The following is an 18034-nucleotide window of genomic DNA, read 5'->3' on the forward strand; positions in this document are numbered from 1 at the left end:
CAGCTTCATGCTCAGATTTTCCTTTTTCAACATACAGCAGTGGTGGAAAAAGTATTCAGATCCTTTACTTAAGTAAAAGTACCAATATCACAATGTAAAGATACTCCATTACAAGTAAAAGTCCTGCATGAAAAATCCTACTTAAGTAAAATTACATATGTATTAGCAGCAAACTGTACTTAAAGTATTGCAGTAAAAGTAGTGGTTTGGTCCCTCTGACTGATATATTATTATGTATGACATCATTAGATTATTAATACTGAAGCATCAGTGTTAGAGCAGCATGTTACTGTTGAAACTGCTGCAGGTGGAGCTAGTTTGAACTACTTTATATACAGTTAGCTAGTTTAGTCCAGTGGTTCCCAACCTAGGGGTCAGACCAGGGTCCCCATGATAAACCATGATAGAAGTTTAGAGAGAAAAATTACTATTTAGTGGAGCTGTTAACAACTCATAGACATTTGAAATGTGACCCCGACTACACCAAAAAGTTTGGAGACCACTGGTTTCATCTTTAACAATGTGTTTTGAAAGCTTGTTATTTTATCCATTGTGTCAAATCTTCATCTGAAAAGTTACTAAAGCTGTCAAATAAATGTAGTGCAGCAGAAAGTACAATATTTCCCTTTTAAATGTAGTGGAGTGGAATTATAAAGTAGCAAAAAATGGGAATAGTAGAAGTACCTCAAAATTGTGCTTAAGTACAGAACTTGAGTAAATGTACTTATTTAGTTTCCACCTCTGACATACAGTATATGCAAGACAAAGAGAAAGGACCTAATAAAACATTTGGCACATTGACCCTGCAAATACATTAAAATGATAAAATAAATTATGAAGGAAATTGCCATAAAGCTTGGGTCTTTATATCCATTTCACTAGCTTTGCGCATCATTACAATCAAAACATTCCAAACCTGTGTGAGGATCAGGACATTTTTCACTGCTGAATAAGATTCACTAAATGAAAGCTGTAGGAGATGGGTTTATTAAATGTTGCTTTGCCACTGAGATAAGCAGGATCTCACTATTGTCAGCTGAAAGATGGCTGAATGCAGCACAAGTTTTATGCTATTGCTGCATCTTGGCTTCATCGCATTTTCCATTTCATTACCTCATGCCGTGGCCCCTGAATGTCCATGTCACACATTTGCCACAAGGGATTGGATACTTGCTTGCAAAAAACTGCATTCTGCTAATATTTACATTTAGTGTTGACACCACAGCGAACTGAATATATGTAGGTGCACCTTTGGCTGTAAGAGTGGGTTAACTGTCAGGATTACATGGTTACTTATTTCACGTTAAGAGCACATTCCTAGAGGTGGAAATGATGGAAAATGTTCTGTATATGTAGCCTATATGGATAGTATGCACAGAGTGGACTTGAAATGGCTGCTCTTGTCATGGGTAGTTTTTTGTGTGTTATTTTATGCCTTTGCCTCACCACATCAGCGGGTAAGAGTCTGGAAGCATGTCCTGTGTCCTACATGCTACTAAACATTTCATTAGTTTGCCCGCTGATATTGAGGAGAATCTGATTACCATACAAGACTCCTCTTCCCTCTTTATGTCCACAGCCTCGGGAGAGAGGAAGGATGCGCTTCCACAGACTCCAGAATGTACAAATAGCACTGGATTATTTAAAGAGGCGGCAGGTAAGAAATCAATTCAGGTACAATTTTCAAACTCTTGTTATGTCACACTTTTGATTCAGTACAGGAAAAAGCTGACACACTGGTATAAACCTTTTCAAGTTTAAACTACTGGATTAAGCTACTGGAAATCAGCCTGGAGACAAAATCCATCATGCAGTGATGCAAAAACACAAAAAGACACTTTTCTGCCTCTTCTGTTCTCTCATAGCATTCATAGCATTACAGTTACTAGCTAAAAACCCACATAAATATTTAGGAACCTGCACACTTTGAAGCACATGGTCTGCAAAATATATAAAAAGTTATATGTAAAAGTTATATTTATGTTTCAGTTCATGTATGCAGTTGCGTTTTGTCTTGGCAGTTGCATTACATTAACAGAGATTGATTCATTCGTTACCACTTAGCCAGACAAATGCAAGCAAAGGCATATAATTGTAGTGGGATTTGAATTAATTGAATTAATTTACACATACATATATATTGATATAGACACAGTGTTGTGCATTGTGTGGGACGGCCACTCTCAGTGGTAACTACTCGTGGCTTTGTCTATATTTCTGAATGAAAATTACAATTCAGTTGCCACAAACAGTAATGGCAGCATTTAAAGGAGCGCATGACTACAAATCCCATCAGCAGGGTTTCAAAGAGCTGTGATTGCCCTCCCTTCCCCCACCAGAGTCAGGATATGATGAAGAACACAGCCTGGCTGAGCTCAAGCCAGATGTGACGTAAGACTTGAGACAAAGGACTCATAGATGCTCACAGATGAGCTGTTCTATTGTTTTATCTACATGCTACACACATCCATGGTCCCTCTGTATTTATTAACAATGATTTGAACAGTTTAAACTTCCTAAAATCTCCACATGTGGCTGATTGATCACAATTATTAAAGATGATCAAGGGGGCAATGGAGGAAGAAATGCTTCTGGATTACAGCTGTATTAAACCAAGACTGTGTCTAGACTCTGCTCTCTGCTTCATGTTTCAAGGAAATCATTATTTTTTTTCACTCCGATATATGGTTGTTAAAACAGTCCCACCAGGATGTAATTATTTTCTCTGTCACCTCAGTCCACACTGTGATTACGTTAACAGTGTTTCTTCACATAATGTAATGACTATTGTGCCACCTTGTGGTACCTGAGAAATGAGACACCATGGGCTCATATTTTTTATTTGATGAGTACACCACATAAATCTAACAGTAAATATCATCATTAAGAATCTCAAGAACAGCTTTTGAACACATTGAGATATTTTAAATATGCAATACTTTATATTGATCAGATATTTCTTGTCATCAGGTCAAACTTGTAAATATCAGGAATGACGACATCACAGATGGCAACCCAAAACTGACCCTGGGATTGATCTGGACCATAATACTGCACTTTCAGGTCAGTATTATTATTTTATGGTTTATTAATTCATATATTCAGTAGTCAAGTAATTAAGATTTATTACCGTGATAACTGATCATTACGTACTTTGACTTCCTTGTGTTAGATGTAACAGAGGAGTTCACACCGATAATGAATGTTAATTTTAAGCCTGTATGAACCATAACATCTACATGCTCTTGATCTGTTGTATACTTAAGACATTTTTAATGCAATGTATTTTCAGCAGAGTTTCTTTCATCTATATATAGTTTAAAGATATATTAATGCAATAGGGAAACTGGCATGTTTCCTGTTTTGGGATTGAGTTACATAGTAGCTTGTCAAATGCCCTCCAGATTAATACTTTTCAGATGTGTTCACACCCACAACATAGATGTTTCTACTTTTGACCACAAGGTGTCAAAGCTGTGAAGCACATATCATGCTGAATATCTTACTCATTGCAGATTACAATGTAATAGATGAAACTCATATTCATGTGGTTTACTTTAGGTCATGTTTAGTTCAGCTCAAGTTGTAACTTGACAAGTAAACCTCAGGTAGCTTCTAGTATCTCAAATCTGTGTCTAAATAGAGAGAAACTGGCAACCCATACATTTTCAACAAAAGAAAAGTATTGTGTGATGTGTAATTTCTTATGTCCTCAAATATACTTGGTCTAGTTTTTTCACAGGTCAAAACATCTGTTTCAGTTCATTACCTCGTGAATATTAGTGCCTGTGCACAAAGCATTAGTGTGCAGTTACACTTAGAGAAAGCTTCCCAATTTGGAGAGTTGTGATAGTTTTTAAGCTTCTTGTGCGCTCTATGCTGATTTTATATTTCTCCCTTGATGTTCTCAAAAATGTTCTCTTGGGGAATACTTATCATTTTTATTGCTGGTGTGACACAAATCATGTCAAAATGAGTTAGTCTGTGGGTGCATGCCAGGAATCCAGATGTCCAGTAGAACTGTCCAAAATCCAATAGCATCCAGAAACTTCAAAATTTGACTACTTCTCACTCACTCTCTTTCCGACTCTCCCTCTCTCCTTCTCTCTGACTGTCTTGGGTTGGATTATTAATATCTTTGGCACATGTCTCAGGATTCAGTTGGTTAGGGGCAGGAATATTGTAAAAGCAAAACACACAGCTTTAATTGAGATGTAAGCAAGTTAGTATATGATTTTAGAACAAGCATGCATCTGTCTGACTAATGCCATTAGTGAAATAATTAGGTAATATAATTTTGCCTGGACTCAAACATGCTGACAGGTAGCGTCGGTGATGATTCCAACACCTGCTGCTGTCAGTCTCACGCAAGCCCTTGAGCAGTCTATCCAGCAGCAATGGGCCTGTTTCTTCTTGATTTAGAAGGATAGCAGGGCACTTCAGGAGAAAATGTAGAGCTTCAGTCAAAGTATACACTTTATTATAAAAGCATTGCTGACAGCAGACTGACATGTGTGGACCCGACTTTGTTTTTATAGTAAATGCTTTTGTATGGCTGTTTTTGCCTTAAGTATCCAGGATCAGTTCCTGTCTAAAGGACAGAGGTTGATTTGGGGACATGCTGTACGTGCTTTTCTTATTGCTGTAGGCTATTTTTTTTTTATAAACATGCATAAACTGTGAATATTGATAGAGTTTATGTCATCTTAGGTTTACCTCAACTTTCCTGCTCATAGGTGGTTTACTGTTTCACTACTGAGGTTTTGTTAAGGTATTCCAGACACTATCCATTGTGTAATCAAGTTTGTGCAGATAAGAAGTTGATTTCATCACACACGGCTGCCGCTATTGTATTCTTCACAATTGGGACCACACTGTATTTTGACCTGGGCCAACCTACACTGTAATATCTGTTTGTGTATACACTGTTATCAGGTGTTGCTAGCTGGTTTGTTTTGCCCTGATTGACTCTCACTATCTGTATGTGTGTTGTCCAAAATGCTGTCTGTGAGTTACTGAACACAAACAAAGACAACACAATAACGACTGAGCCTATAAGTATATTTAATGTCATAAAAAATAATTTACTAAAAAATAACTTGCTAATGAAATTATACACATAATCATGCGTAATAGTTTGACCTTAAGCTGCCCATGAGTAGTAGCAGGAGAAATGAGTACTTTGTAGTCTGAACTGTGTTGGCTGTCAGGTGACTTTGACCTTCAGGGAAACTTCACTGGCGTTCAGATATTGTAAGCACACAGTGGCACAGAGTTATTTTTAGTCAAGCTGTGTGGTGGCATTATATTTACTCTTTCACATGCTTCTTATTTCTGTTTTTGCTCCATAATAATCATATGAATAGATTCCTCTACAGTGGGTTTTTATTCCAGTATTACCTTATAATTGTTGCAATGGTTTTATATAGTGAATCACGTCCTAGTCAGAGCATATGCCCCCTTGTGAACTGCCATGGTGGTGATCTGTTCAGATAATAGTGTTTGTTTAAACCATTGGGCTGAAGCCCCACCTCTGGCTCTGCCATTGTACGTAGCTTGATTAATAGACAAAGTGAAAGCACTTTGTTGTCCAGCTCGGATTTGCCTCTGCTGCTCTCGTTGACCTACGCTGGTCTGTTTTTCAAAGCCTTTCTGAGCGGCTGGGACTCTGTCTGGCTCATGCTGCCTGTCCGAGCAGACAAACTTGCTGAGCCAAAATTTCTCACAACATAATAGGTGGCCATCAGCTGGCATCCTCTTGCAGTTTAAACCTTGTCCACCCTTCACCCTTATATGTGGCCTCGTTACACAAATATTAGGAAACCCAAGAGGCAGCTGTGATGTGTATATGTTTACTGTGCAGACGAAGTAGACCAACCAGCCCAAAACAGGTCTGTGCACAAGTCTCTTTCCATTCTTGCTCAGCTGAGAGCTACAAGCACGTGGGCCATGTCTGTGTGTGCATTTATGGCGTTTGCACTGGATTAGCAAAGCCAGAGAAATGTTTCAAAGGTCGGAAAGGATTCCAGTGTCAGAGGAGAGAGCAAGAGAGCAGGAGAGACATGCAGAGTGAGAGAGAGAGAGAGAGAGAGAGAGAGAGAGAGAGAGACAGAGAGAGAGAGAGAGAGGCTGACCAGTTCTCAGATGAGTCTCTGGGAGTCAATGAAAGGAAAAGTTAACTCTGCTCAGAGTGGAGCGAGATTTATGTCAGGCTGCCAGGTTGTCTGTCACCGCTTATTGTTTGCCAGTTGCCCAGCGTGAAAATGGCTTTCCGTCGGTGGGATAGTGGCTCTTCAGATCAAGCGTGGCTCACTGGATACTTTGCTTGAAACCAGCTCACTGTTGGGAGCTCAACACTGTCGATGGGGAGGATACTGTATAACTGAAAGCCATGGGAAACATCTGTGGCTGTGTCCGGGGCCCAAAAGAGGAATATTATGTTGACCCCAAGAAAGCCCCACTGAGCCCTGAATCCAAAGAGCTCAAAGGTCGTCGCTATTTTCAGAGAAAGAAGAGGAAATCACAGGAATTTCAGCCTGTTGGATCTCTCAGGAGTCCTGTAAGTGAGGTCATTGCAAGTGGGGGAATCTGTGGTAATGCAGAGCTCCAGGACAGCCCAGATGGGGACACAGAGAACCATGCAGGGCTGGATAAACCTTTGGAGGTGGAGGAACATCGATCCAGGCAAGGCAGCATCAGCACAGGTGTCTATGTTGGAGAAGTGCCTGTTTTTATTCCCAGAAATCCCTCTAATCAATCTCTTGGAAAGAAGTTAGCTTGCAAGTTCGGAAGGTTTCCTACAGACCAGGTAGATGGTGATAGAAGCAGGTCCACTGTAGATACAAAGCTTCGTTGCATTAACTCAACTTCTGGAGGCGTCTCAGCTAAGGATGGTCTGCTTGTTAAGAAGCTAATTCAGCGACAGTTAAGAAGGGCTGTTAGCTTTGGAGCAGTGGAGCACATGTTACGGACTCTGAGGGGTAATGACAGACCTGGGAGTGAGGAAACGTTTGCCAAGATTATATGGGGCTCTCAAGCACACAGGAGGAGGAGACGGAGGGCCTACACCTGCTCTGGTTACGTAGAACATCTTCCAGCTCCTGCCAAATGTGTTTCTACCCAACACGAGGTAAACAAGAACATGTTATTTATAGTCAATGTGGTGTCATTTATGGTGGATTAATAAGGGGGTTCTTTGATTGGGCTATAATGTAACGTGAACATTGCTAAGGTGATCTTTAGATGATGGACTTGCCTGAGAAATGCAGTGAAATATATGCTTAAATAAAATAGTTCTTTAGAGCAGCATTGGTTTATTTTGTTATGTCATCACGTCATTGTTTATCATTTCAGTGTGGTCTATGGTTTAGACTGTAGAGCTCTGTGTCATCACTGTGGTATCTTTCTGTCATTGTTAGCAGACATCCTTGTAAACACAGAAGTTCTACAACTATTCACGAATGAAATGTTGTATTTAGAGCAGACACCTATTGTACAGTACATTATCAAATTAGCACTTTTTAAAACTAGTGTTGACATTAGTTTTGCTCATATGTTTGTAAAGACAAGTACAGTATGCTGACACTGAAATATCTGCCCATCAGTGGTATCAGTACTGGGTGAACATATAAACTAAATCTGCATTCACAAAAAATCAGTATTTGGTTCTTCACAGTTGATCATAATTGATGATATAGATGTTTAACAGCAGTTTAACAGAGAAAAAAAAAAACTATGGTTTTCCATTTTGGAGCTATAGCAGCCTCTTGTGTTTTTAGTTTTGTTGTTGTAGCTTCAGTTTTGTTGTTAGAACATGGCTTGTGCCTTTATTGTTTGCATTATCCTAGTTAGTGATCAGAACAACTGGTAATGTTTGATATTGTGGTGATATGGTATGTTGTCAACTAAAATTGTCATGTAAAATAGAAACTCCTTTGAAAATGTGCGCCTTTTCTGAGGTAAACTGATGCAAGATGATTGTTATGACTGTGTGTGAACTGTAGATTGAAACTCTTGTTCACATATCATAAATGTGTTTAAAGCTGGTGTGGCAGCAGTACAGTGGAACTCAACCTATGAAATGGCAGGGTTTGTTATACCTGTTGGTCATCATGCTCTTCTGTATTTTGTGTTATAAAACTATTGAGTAATTTATTACCCAACTCTATCTTCTACTGCTCGTCTGCTGAGAGTTTCCGTGTCTAAAATTCTTTTAATGCGCTAGATAAGGAAACCTTTGACTCATTCACACTTTGTACTTGGTTGTTGTCGAATATGAAATAAAATATGTGTTTTTTGTTATTTACAGGAGCATCCTCTCTGTACAATAAATAATATCTTGAAGCTTAAAATGTTCAGTCTTTGTGAAGCCAAAAAGGTGTTGATTTACGGCAGTGTTTTTTAAATCTGTAATGTGGTGTTGTTGCCTTTGATTGTGGTGTTGCTGTTATTGTTACCAGTCCTGCATATCTTGTTTTATTATATTATAAAATAGAGATATGAGTAGTGATGAAGCTTTAGTGTCAAAGAGTTTTTTTTCACAGGTTTGTGGGAGGGATTTTCTGTGTTGCTGAACCACATATCCTCAACTGCACATTTAACAATTTAGTGACAATTTAAAAATGATTTTTCTTTTTCCTTATGTTACAGATCTCGGAGATCCACGTGACAGGGGAGTCCGAGGACATGACAGCCAAGGAGAGGCTGCTGCTCTGGTCAAAGCAGATAACAGAGGGCTACGTAGGCGTAAGATGTGACAACTTCACAACCTCCTGGAGGGATGGGAGGCTATTTAACGCCATCATTCATAAATACAGGTAGCGTAACACACAGAGAAGTGCTCTTTTTTAGCTCATTAGTTTAGTGGTATTTTGTGACTATTTGCTTTGATGAAATAATAAATGTTGATTTTATTGGCTTTATATCCTGATTTAATTTTTGTTCTTTTTAGCTGTAATGCTCTGTTGTTTCTGTTTGTATCTATTCTCTCTTTCTCTCACTCTATTACAGACCAGACCTGGTTGACATGAGCCGTGTGTCGACACAGACCAACCGATCAAATTTAGAGAACGCGTTTGGTGTAGCTGAACAACTGGGGGTGGCCAGACTGCTGGACCCCGAGGGTGAGATCCATACACACTGTCATGGTGGATTTGACTCTAAAAAAAAAAAAAAAACATCTGAACACTTTGTGCTATAAATCATGCAGAGTGAAGATTTTGGCTTCAGGGAATAATTCCACTGAGTTCAGCTCATTTTCATCTGTTGCATTTCTGACCTTTTTGGTTTTCCCTTCCCTCACCAGACGTCGACGTTCAGTCTCCTGATGAAAAATCAGTCATCACGTATGTCTCAACACTGTATGATGCCTTCCCCAAAGTACCCGACGGTGTTGATGGAATCAGTCCAAATGTAAGTCAGTGGCATCGGTCCACCAGTAACTCCACTCAATCCCAATAAAAAATTGCTGTATTGCTGATGATTCGTTTCCTCTGAACAGGATGTTGATATCAAATGGGTGGAGTACCAGAACATGATCAAATACCTCAGCCAGTGGATCAAACATAATGTGGTCGTAATGTCAGATAGATCATTCCCCAACAACCCTGTGGAACTCAAGGTATCGTACTACAACGAGTAAACGTCACTTTGAAGATTTTAGTCTTTCTTATTAGCTTTTTACCTGGCATAACTCCAGCTGTCTCATTTAACAAAGTGCTTCAGATCTGCATAGTGTATAGAATCTGATTATAAAGGATAATTGCCTGCTTCAAATATCCTACATGTAGTGTGTATCTGCTGTAACTGAATCTGAAAATGATATTGATGGATATAAGAGAGCAGCAGCATCCATTTGCTGCAAGTCGATGGCCTCTAATAGGGAAGGCACTTTCATGCAGTATTTTTAAAGACATGTAGAGAGTATGGACAAAAGCTTAAAGATCATTCTGCAGGTTAATCTTTGTTTTGATGCTTTGCTGCATGTTATGTGTAGAAAGACTACATTTTATTCTGCTTTCTTTTACAGGCACTTTATACACAATATCTACAGTTTAAGGAACATGAAATCCCACTGAAAGAAAACGAGAAGACAAAAATCAAAAATCTCTACAAAATGCTTGAGGTACACACGTGCAAAAGAGCACAGTGCATGAGTATGATCACATGCTGCAGTATTTCTAGTCCTACATATTGCAGGGATAATATATCTGTGTGTGTGTTTGTGGTGTATCTGACAGATGTGGATCGAATTTGGACGTATACAGTTACCCCCGGGTCATCACCCGAATGATGTGGAGAAGGAATGGGGTAAATTAATTGTCGCCATGCTCGAAAGAGAGAAGAGTCTGAGGCCTGAGGTGGAAAGGTATGTGGAGGCACTAAGCGTATTAATACTTTGACTGGCCTGGATTAAAGTTTAATCTTTATATTCTTTTTAATCTAATATTATGGATTAATTGTCAGCCAAAGTCATGTCTTATCACAATTTTAAGTATTTAACACTATTTAAGAGATAGCTGGTGTTTGATACGACAAAATTCATGGCTGTTTGAGTTGCTGCTTTTCAGTTTTTCAAAGGAGCAAAGATGCTGCATGAGTCAGCATAACAGTCTCTTGGGTTTGTACAGGCAGAGTGCTCCAGCATCATATTGCAAGCACACTGATGTCTTTACACTGAGAGCCAATGTGTTTAATGTCAGGGTTTCATTTTCTTTATTGAAGTAGAAATTCCCTTGCTGAACCTTGACCAAATTCACTGCAGCCAAAGTGCACTGTGCACTATGAGGTTGAATTTTGTTGTGCTTTAACAGATGATCCAGTGATTTGCAAAATTAAACGGAAACCAATGAATCTTTACATAAATCGCAGAGCATAAAGGCTTTATGTTCTCCAGTAAATTATGGCTAAACTTCCAAATGTTTGCAAATGTTAAGAGGATAAAGAGATATAATTTATGTTTAATGTCAGTTAAGATATGTTCTGATAATATTGTGCAGTGACTGCTTTTGATGGCAAGTTCAGTCAAGTTTTAGAGCTTTATCTGGCGTTCTTTTTCCATCAGTGTTTGTTTGCAGAGTGGATCTCAACTCTGGAAACTCTTTTTGTGCTTAAAAATTTTGTTGACAGTGGTTTAGACAAGTTGACACATCCATTCCTGCCTTCATGGTCTGTAAACACAACAATATTTACCGCATTAATCTTGGGTGTGGTAAAAAACTTTCTGGAACAGTAATTATAACAGATTGGCAGTGCTTTATACAGTCGCAGTTCTTATGAAGGTGCACTGTCTCAACCTGCTCTTTAATTTTTATCCCCTAAAGGCAGCATATTATGTCAGGGTGGGTTTCATTTTACACACTCCTCACCTGGCTTTAGCACTATAAATATGAGCAAGTTGAAAGCCGTTCCATCAGTTGGGTCTGCGAATGCTTGCCGTCAAACTTTCAAGGTTAGGTCGAGGCTGGGATCCTTACAGAGGATGATTAGGATGAGAAATGTTACCTTGATGTGGGAATGGAAGTAACGGTCTACCATGCAAAGTAACATGGCATATTTGAGAGGGTTCTCATCTGTTAGCAATAGTAGTGTCACCAGCTTTGGTTCCAGTGACATTGTCCTCACCGGATCGGAACCTTTACAAATTAACAGCTCAGTCTTTCTCAATAACAGCATTGCTTATGGATCCAGGTGAGATTACAGTGTGTATGCTGGGTTTTGTGAAGCCTTTTTTAGTTTTATTGAAGTGTTAACAACATGATCATTTTGTTTTTGTAGGCTTGAGATGTTGCAGCAGATTGCCAACAGGGTCCAACGGGACTGTGTCAACGGGGAGGACAAGCTGGCATTAGCAAGAACTTCCCTACAGTCTGTAAGTTTTGTGCAAGCTCTGTTTGACTTAATGTAATTTGTGTTAAAACAACATTGATTATACATTCTTTGTCTTGGGTCGTAAGTCTCTTTTTTTTCTCTCCGCTAAGGATGCAAAGCGTCTTGAGTCTGGTATTCAGTTCCTAAACGAAGCTGAGATTGCTGGCTACCTTTTGGAGTGTGAGAATATCCTCAGACAACAAGTGGTGGATATCCAAATTCTTCTGGATGGAAAATTCCCTTTTGCAGATCAACTGGTACAAAGGTACAAAGCAGATATTCTTACAAATAATGACACACTGAATTTTCTCACATATTAAGTCATCTCATGTTGTTGTTCCTTTTTGAATACAGGGTGTCAAAACTGCGGGATGACCTTCTAGCCCTGAGAGCTGAGTGTTCTTCAGTGTACAGCAAAGGTCGCACCTTGACAACAGAACAAACCAAAATGATGATCTCAGGCATCACACAAAGCCTGAACTCTGGCTTCTCCCAGAACATAAACACTAGCCTCACACCAGCCCTTACCCCTGCACTCACCCCAGGAGGGTTAGGTACCCCTGGGTCCACATTCACCTCTAGCCTTACACCGTGCCTGACCCCGTCCTTGGCCCCTGCCTTGACCCCCGGTCCACAGGCCTACGTGGGTGGCATAGACCCAGGCAGCCTCAAGCATTTGAAACACATGCAGATCCGCAAGCCCTTACAGAAATCCTCACTGGCAGACCCCAACATGACAGAAGAAGAGGTCAACATGAAATTTGTTCAGGACCTTTTGAACTGGGTAGAAGAGATGCAGGTAAGCAGTCACAGCATATCACACAGCTTTAATTATGCATAAGATAACTGAATATCTGAATTTTTGCTTTTTTTCTGTTTTAAAGTTGCAATTGGACCGTTCAGAGTGGGGATCTGATTTGCCAAGTGTGGAAATGCATTTAGAGAACCACAAAACTGTACATAGAGCTATTGAAGAATTTCAAATGAGTCTTAAAGAGGCCAAACTTAGTGAGGTAAGTGTTTTGGAGTTTCACTCTGTCTTGTTTATAATCTTAATCTGGAAACATCAACAATCCTAGATAATCAGCCATCTAAATGTCTGAAATGCTGCTACAGTTGCCTGCGTTAACGTCATTCACTCGTTAAATAGCTGTTTTGTGTTTTGTGCTGATTTTTCACAGATTCAGATGAACATACCCCTGAAAATAAGTTACTCAGAAAAACTGAACAAACTAGAGAAGCAGTATGAAAGGCTATTGGTAAGAGTCTGAAACTGTGCAGCTTTGAAGGCTATAAATTATTTATCTGCCTTATAATCTGAATTTATGAATGCTTGCTCTTTTCAGAGCTGTTCAAGGGAGCGACAAAGCCATCTGGAAAGCCTGCACGACTTTGTGTCACTGGCAACTCAGGAGCTTATCTGGCTGAATGAGAAGGAGGAAGAAGAGGTTGCCTTTGACTGGAGTGATCGCAACAGCAACGTATCTAAGAAAAGAGACTACCATGCTGTAAGTTGTTTTGTTTCAACAGCCTTTTAAATCAACTGTAACTTCTGTTGCATCTGTAATGGTGTAAATGCAGACAGAATAACAGCGGCTTGTTCAGGCAGTTCTTTAGGTCTTACATGTTTGGCTTTCTTACAACTTTATTCATTTGATAAAACAATAATTTCAGTGAAGGGATGTGTGTGTATTGTGGCACAAATGAATACTCAGCATTGTGAGACAGGATGTGAGATTGTGTGAGGATGGAGTGACTGGTCTTTTGCCTTGGCTGAAAGCCAGGAATACTCAGCTTAATGTCTTTTAAACAGGATCTGATGAGAGAGCTGGATGAAAAGGAGGAAGTCATCAAGTCTGTGCAGGACAAGGCAGAACGCCTCCTGCTCAAGAACCACCCAGCCAGGCTAACTATTGAAGTAAGCCCAGATGATTGACTGTGTCTTTTTTCTGTATACTCAGTTCTGCAGTCAGTATGACATTTGATATGATTCCAAAATTTGGAATAGCAGTAGTGTCTCCACCCTGCATTCACCTGCCACAATTATTAAGAGATTTAGGAGTGCTGTTTCAGCTTGTTCTTTTCCAGCTATTATACCTGAATATTGTGTGTTTCATTCCTGTGTTGTTTCACTTCCAGGCATACAAGGCTGCCATGCAGACGCAGTGGAGCTGGATTTTACAGCTCTGCTCATGTGTAGAACAGCATCTTAAGGAAAATGCTGTTTATTTTGAGGTGAATTTCTACTTATTTTTCAATCACTACAGCAAATGTATCGCTTGCTCACTGCTAATGTGTCATTCTTTTCCCTTTTGCAGTTTTTCAGTGATGCCAAAGAGTCTATGGACTACCTTAAGAGCCTGCAAGATACCATTCAAAGGAAGTACAGCTGTGATCGAACGAGCAGCCTGCACAGACTGGAGGATCTCATCCAAGAGTCCATGGTACACTGATGTGAAAATGTGAAGTGTGTGTGCATGTGGAGGTAGTTGTGAATAAAAACAAAGAGGATAACAACATTGTATTGGTGTTGTGTGTCTCCAGGATGAGAAAGAGCAGCTTCTTCAGTACCGAAGCACTGTAGCCGGGTTAGTGGGCAGGGCCAAAAATATTGTGCAGCTCAAACCCAGAAACCCTGACAGCCCTGTGAGATCCTCCATCCCTGTAAAAGCCATCTGTGATTATAGACAGATTGAGGTATTGTTCACTATGCCAAATTTCACCACATTTAATTCCAGTTTATACTAAAATTTATAAATGTTTTGAAGGTTTTATAGTAAATCTGTGCCATGTTTATATCACAACTCTTTCAGATAACTATTTATAAAGACGATGAGTGCGTACTGGCCAATAACTCTCACAGGGCCAAATGGAAAGTCATCAACCCAGCAGGGAATGAAGCCATGGTGCCCTCTGTCTGTTTCACTGTACCTCCACCCAACAAAGAGGCTGTTGATATGGCTACAAGGTGAGAGGACAGGATTTATTTTGTGTCTGGATTTTCCTACACTGCACTTAAACATTCACTGAAAATAAAAAGTATTCTTGTTCAAACAAGGAATGCATGAGCTCTGGTGACCTGACCTGACTTTCTTTTCCTGCAGAATTGAGCAGTTATACCAGAATGTCCTGGCACTGTGGCACCACTCCCACATCAACATGAAGAGTGTGGTGTCGTGGCATTATCTAATGGCTGACATACGAGCCATCCGCAACTGGAATGTGGCCTCAGTATGTTTGAGTTATCATTATTGATCACACTAAACAACACCAGCTGATAATCATGATAATTTCAGTTCTGATGATCATTCTGTTTCTTTATTTCTCTAACCACTGCAGATAAAGACCATGCTACCGGGTGAGCATCAGCAGGTCTTGAGCAACCTGCAGTCCCACTTTGATGAATTCTTGGAAGACAGCGAAGAGTCTGAGGTATTCACAGTAGCAGACTGTGCCCAGTTAGAGAGAGACGTTGAGGCCTGCAAGGAATACTACCAGGAACTACTCAGATCTGCAGAAAGAGGCAAGGCTCAACTTCCCTTCCAGGCCCCACCAACAGAGAGCTGCTGGTGTACATTCAACACCATACCGCGAGGGAAACACATGGCTCCATAAGCCTTTTAAGCCTTACGTTAATGCCTTTCGGAATTATGTTTTCTTTTTTTTTCAAACTGAATTAAGAGGTGGATAGCTTTGCTGTTAGTGAAAAACATAAACACTGGTATGACTGTGGGTTTTAAACAAGGTGTAATGAATGTTTCATAGGACTGTGTAGATAAACAGGGATCCATATACACATGTATACACATTAATCTACATACATGTAACCAAAACCATTTAAAATAAGTTTCTTAATCTTATTGAGAGCATTTTCCTAATTTATGTAGGCTATGACTTCCAGTTCACAGTCTACAGAGTGTCATTGATTTAGCTGCATTGCAACAGGTCCTACTTGGCCTTATAATGTAATAATAATGCCACCTAGAGGTGCTTTTAAGTGCTTTCAGTGAATGTTTCAGAGTATGCAGGTTAAACATACTTTAATTTTATTGTGTAGAATTGCATAGTTTTAATTCTAAAATGAAAGTAAACTTTTCATTTTTGCATTTTTTCATTGAAAATGCTGAAAGTGTGTTGCAAAAAATGCAACAAAACAAAACTTAAGTGTTTGAAACTTACACATATTTTATGTTCTTATGATTTATATTTGTCTGGTAAACAGAGGAACACGAGGAGTCTGTGTACAATAATTACATCTCAGAAATACGCAACTTCCGGATGCATCTCGAGGCCCATGAAGAACACCTGATCAGGCAAATCCGCACGCCACTGGAGAGAGACGACCTGGAGCAGAGTCTCCAGCGCATCACAGAGCATGAGGTACATATCTGAGTGTCTGAAATATTCAAACATATTGAAGAACTTATTGGTGTTTTTATTTTAATCATGGTTTTCCATGTGCCGCTGCAGAAGAAGACAGCAGAGCTGAATAAATTGAAGGAGGACCTTGATGTCATGAAGGAGAAGTGTGAGCTGTTCCTCAGACAGGCCACAGGTTCTCCATCTGCGCCGACCCTCTCCTCTGAACTCACCGTCCTCGTTCAGAGCATGAGCCAAGTGTACTCCATGTCTTCAATTTATATGGACAAGTAAGACATTCCCATCATTGTCTTGCAGTAATCATGTTGGCATCTAGATAGATATTAGCAATAGCAATAAAAGTACCTGAATTCAAGACATGTTTCGTCTTTCTTACAGACTGAAAACAGTGAGCTTAGTGGTGAAGCACAGCCAGAGTGCAGAGGCACTGGTGAAGGCCTACGAATCTAAACTCTACGAGGAAGATGCTATGAACTCTGACCTCAAGTCCATTGAAACAGTCATATCTACACTCAAGGTAAGACATAATTTGGATTCAACATTTTGCCTACATTGACAACATTTTTAGTTCATCTTGAGTAAGTATCGCTCCCTCTGATCGTAGCAATGGCGGACAGAGATTGATGAGAAACAAGAGGTGTTCCATGACATGGAGGATGAGCTGCAGAAAGCACGAGTCATCAGTGACCGCATGTTTAAGGCCCACAACGAGCGTGACTTTGACCTAGACTGGCACAAGGAGAAGGCTGATCAACTGAATGAGAGGTGGCATAACATTCACTCCCAGGTTGATAGCAGGTTAGTGTTGTTTCAGATTTTTATTTTTTTTTGCACTGTAAGAATAAAATTACAATATTTCTGTGCAAACATTGTAAGTGTAAGTAATGTTCATTAATGTTATCCATTCAATTTCAGGCTTCGGGACCTGGATGGTATCAGCAAATCTCTGAAACACTACAGAGACTCTTATAGTAGTCTTGATGAATGGGTTACAGAAATGGAAGCAGCACAGCTAAAAGCCCAAGAAAACAAACCCGAAGACAGCAAGGCACTCGCTGAACTGTTAAACAAGCAGAAGGTAAGAACAGATGTCCTCACAATAAGATAAAAATAGTAGAGATGTAGAGATATACTGTATATTTGAAACATTTTTGTTTTTCAGGTCCTTGTTGCTGAAATTGAACAAAAACAGAGCAGCATTGATGAATGCCAGAAGTACTCAGAGCAGTACTCATCTGCCATCAAGGTAAGCTCATTTATTTCAGTTCCTTTTAAACGGTTCAAATTTAACTTCTGAATTCTGTTATGTAAATAATTTGCAGGATTTTCTGATTTATGAAATTAACAGTTGGTTTCACTTTCATCCCAGCTTTGTTGGGCAGGGACTGAGCAATGATCTAAACTGAAAATTGCTGTGTTTGAAAAGAAAAAAACAACAACCTTGTTTCTTAACACATAAATCCCTTTTTTAGGATTATGAACTTCAGCTGATGACCTTCAGAGCGATGGTTGACTCCCAACACAAATCTCCTCTCAAGAAACGGAGGATGCAGAGCTCCTCTGATGCCATCCAACAGGAGGTAAACCTATGATTTAACTTTTGAACTAGAGGAAATTATGTGCAGTACATCTCAATCACAACTATACTTGTTTTTCTTTGTTTAATTTCAAACAGTTTATGGATCTTCGAACTCGCTACACTGCTCTTGTGACTCTCATGACACAGTATGTGAAGTTTGCCAGTGAAACACTGAAGAGAACTGAAGAAGAGGAGGTGAGAGATCAT

The 18034-nt window shown here is 39.6% G+C and overlaps 1 protein-coding gene across 8 annotated transcripts in view; it reads left to right on the forward strand.

Moving 5' to 3' along the window:
- dst (dystonin) overlaps positions 1-18034 on the forward strand; it is a 107996-nt gene that overhangs the window by 27787 nt on the left and 62175 nt on the right. For all 8 annotated transcript variants that reach the window (XM_044372404.1, XM_044372406.1, XM_044372405.1 and 5 more), the window contains 29 exons: positions 1580-1657; positions 2971-3063; positions 8650-8816; positions 9010-9122; positions 9305-9411; positions 9500-9619; positions 10028-10123; positions 10239-10366; positions 11776-11869; positions 11979-12133; positions 12223-12667; positions 12753-12881; positions 13050-13127; positions 13215-13376; positions 13682-13786; positions 14008-14103; positions 14187-14312; positions 14413-14565; positions 14682-14836; positions 14973-15099; positions 15208-15391; positions 16091-16248; positions 16339-16517; positions 16627-16765; positions 16853-17046; positions 17164-17326; positions 17411-17494; positions 17721-17828; positions 17924-18022. In XM_044372404.1, the coding sequence (XP_044228339.1) occupies positions 1580-1657; positions 2971-3063; positions 8650-8816; positions 9010-9122; positions 9305-9411; positions 9500-9619; positions 10028-10123; positions 10239-10366; positions 11776-11869; positions 11979-12133; positions 12223-12667; positions 12753-12881; positions 13050-13127; positions 13215-13376; positions 13682-13786; positions 14008-14103; positions 14187-14312; positions 14413-14565; positions 14682-14836; positions 14973-15099; positions 15208-15391; positions 16091-16248; positions 16339-16517; positions 16627-16765; positions 16853-17046; positions 17164-17326; positions 17411-17494; positions 17721-17828; positions 17924-18022 (4035 nt within the window). The remainder of the gene's footprint in view (positions 1-1579; positions 1658-2970; positions 3064-8649; positions 8817-9009; positions 9123-9304; positions 9412-9499; positions 9620-10027; positions 10124-10238; positions 10367-11775; positions 11870-11978; positions 12134-12222; positions 12668-12752; positions 12882-13049; positions 13128-13214; positions 13377-13681; positions 13787-14007; positions 14104-14186; positions 14313-14412; positions 14566-14681; positions 14837-14972; positions 15100-15207; positions 15392-16090; positions 16249-16338; positions 16518-16626; positions 16766-16852; positions 17047-17163; positions 17327-17410; positions 17495-17720; positions 17829-17923; positions 18023-18034) is intronic.

The sequence above is a fragment of the Thunnus albacares genome, chromosome 14, assembly GCF_914725855.1.
Source record: "Thunnus albacares chromosome 14, fThuAlb1.1, whole genome shotgun sequence".
NCBI classification, from domain to species: Eukaryota; Metazoa; Chordata; class Actinopteri; order Scombriformes; family Scombridae; genus Thunnus; species Thunnus albacares.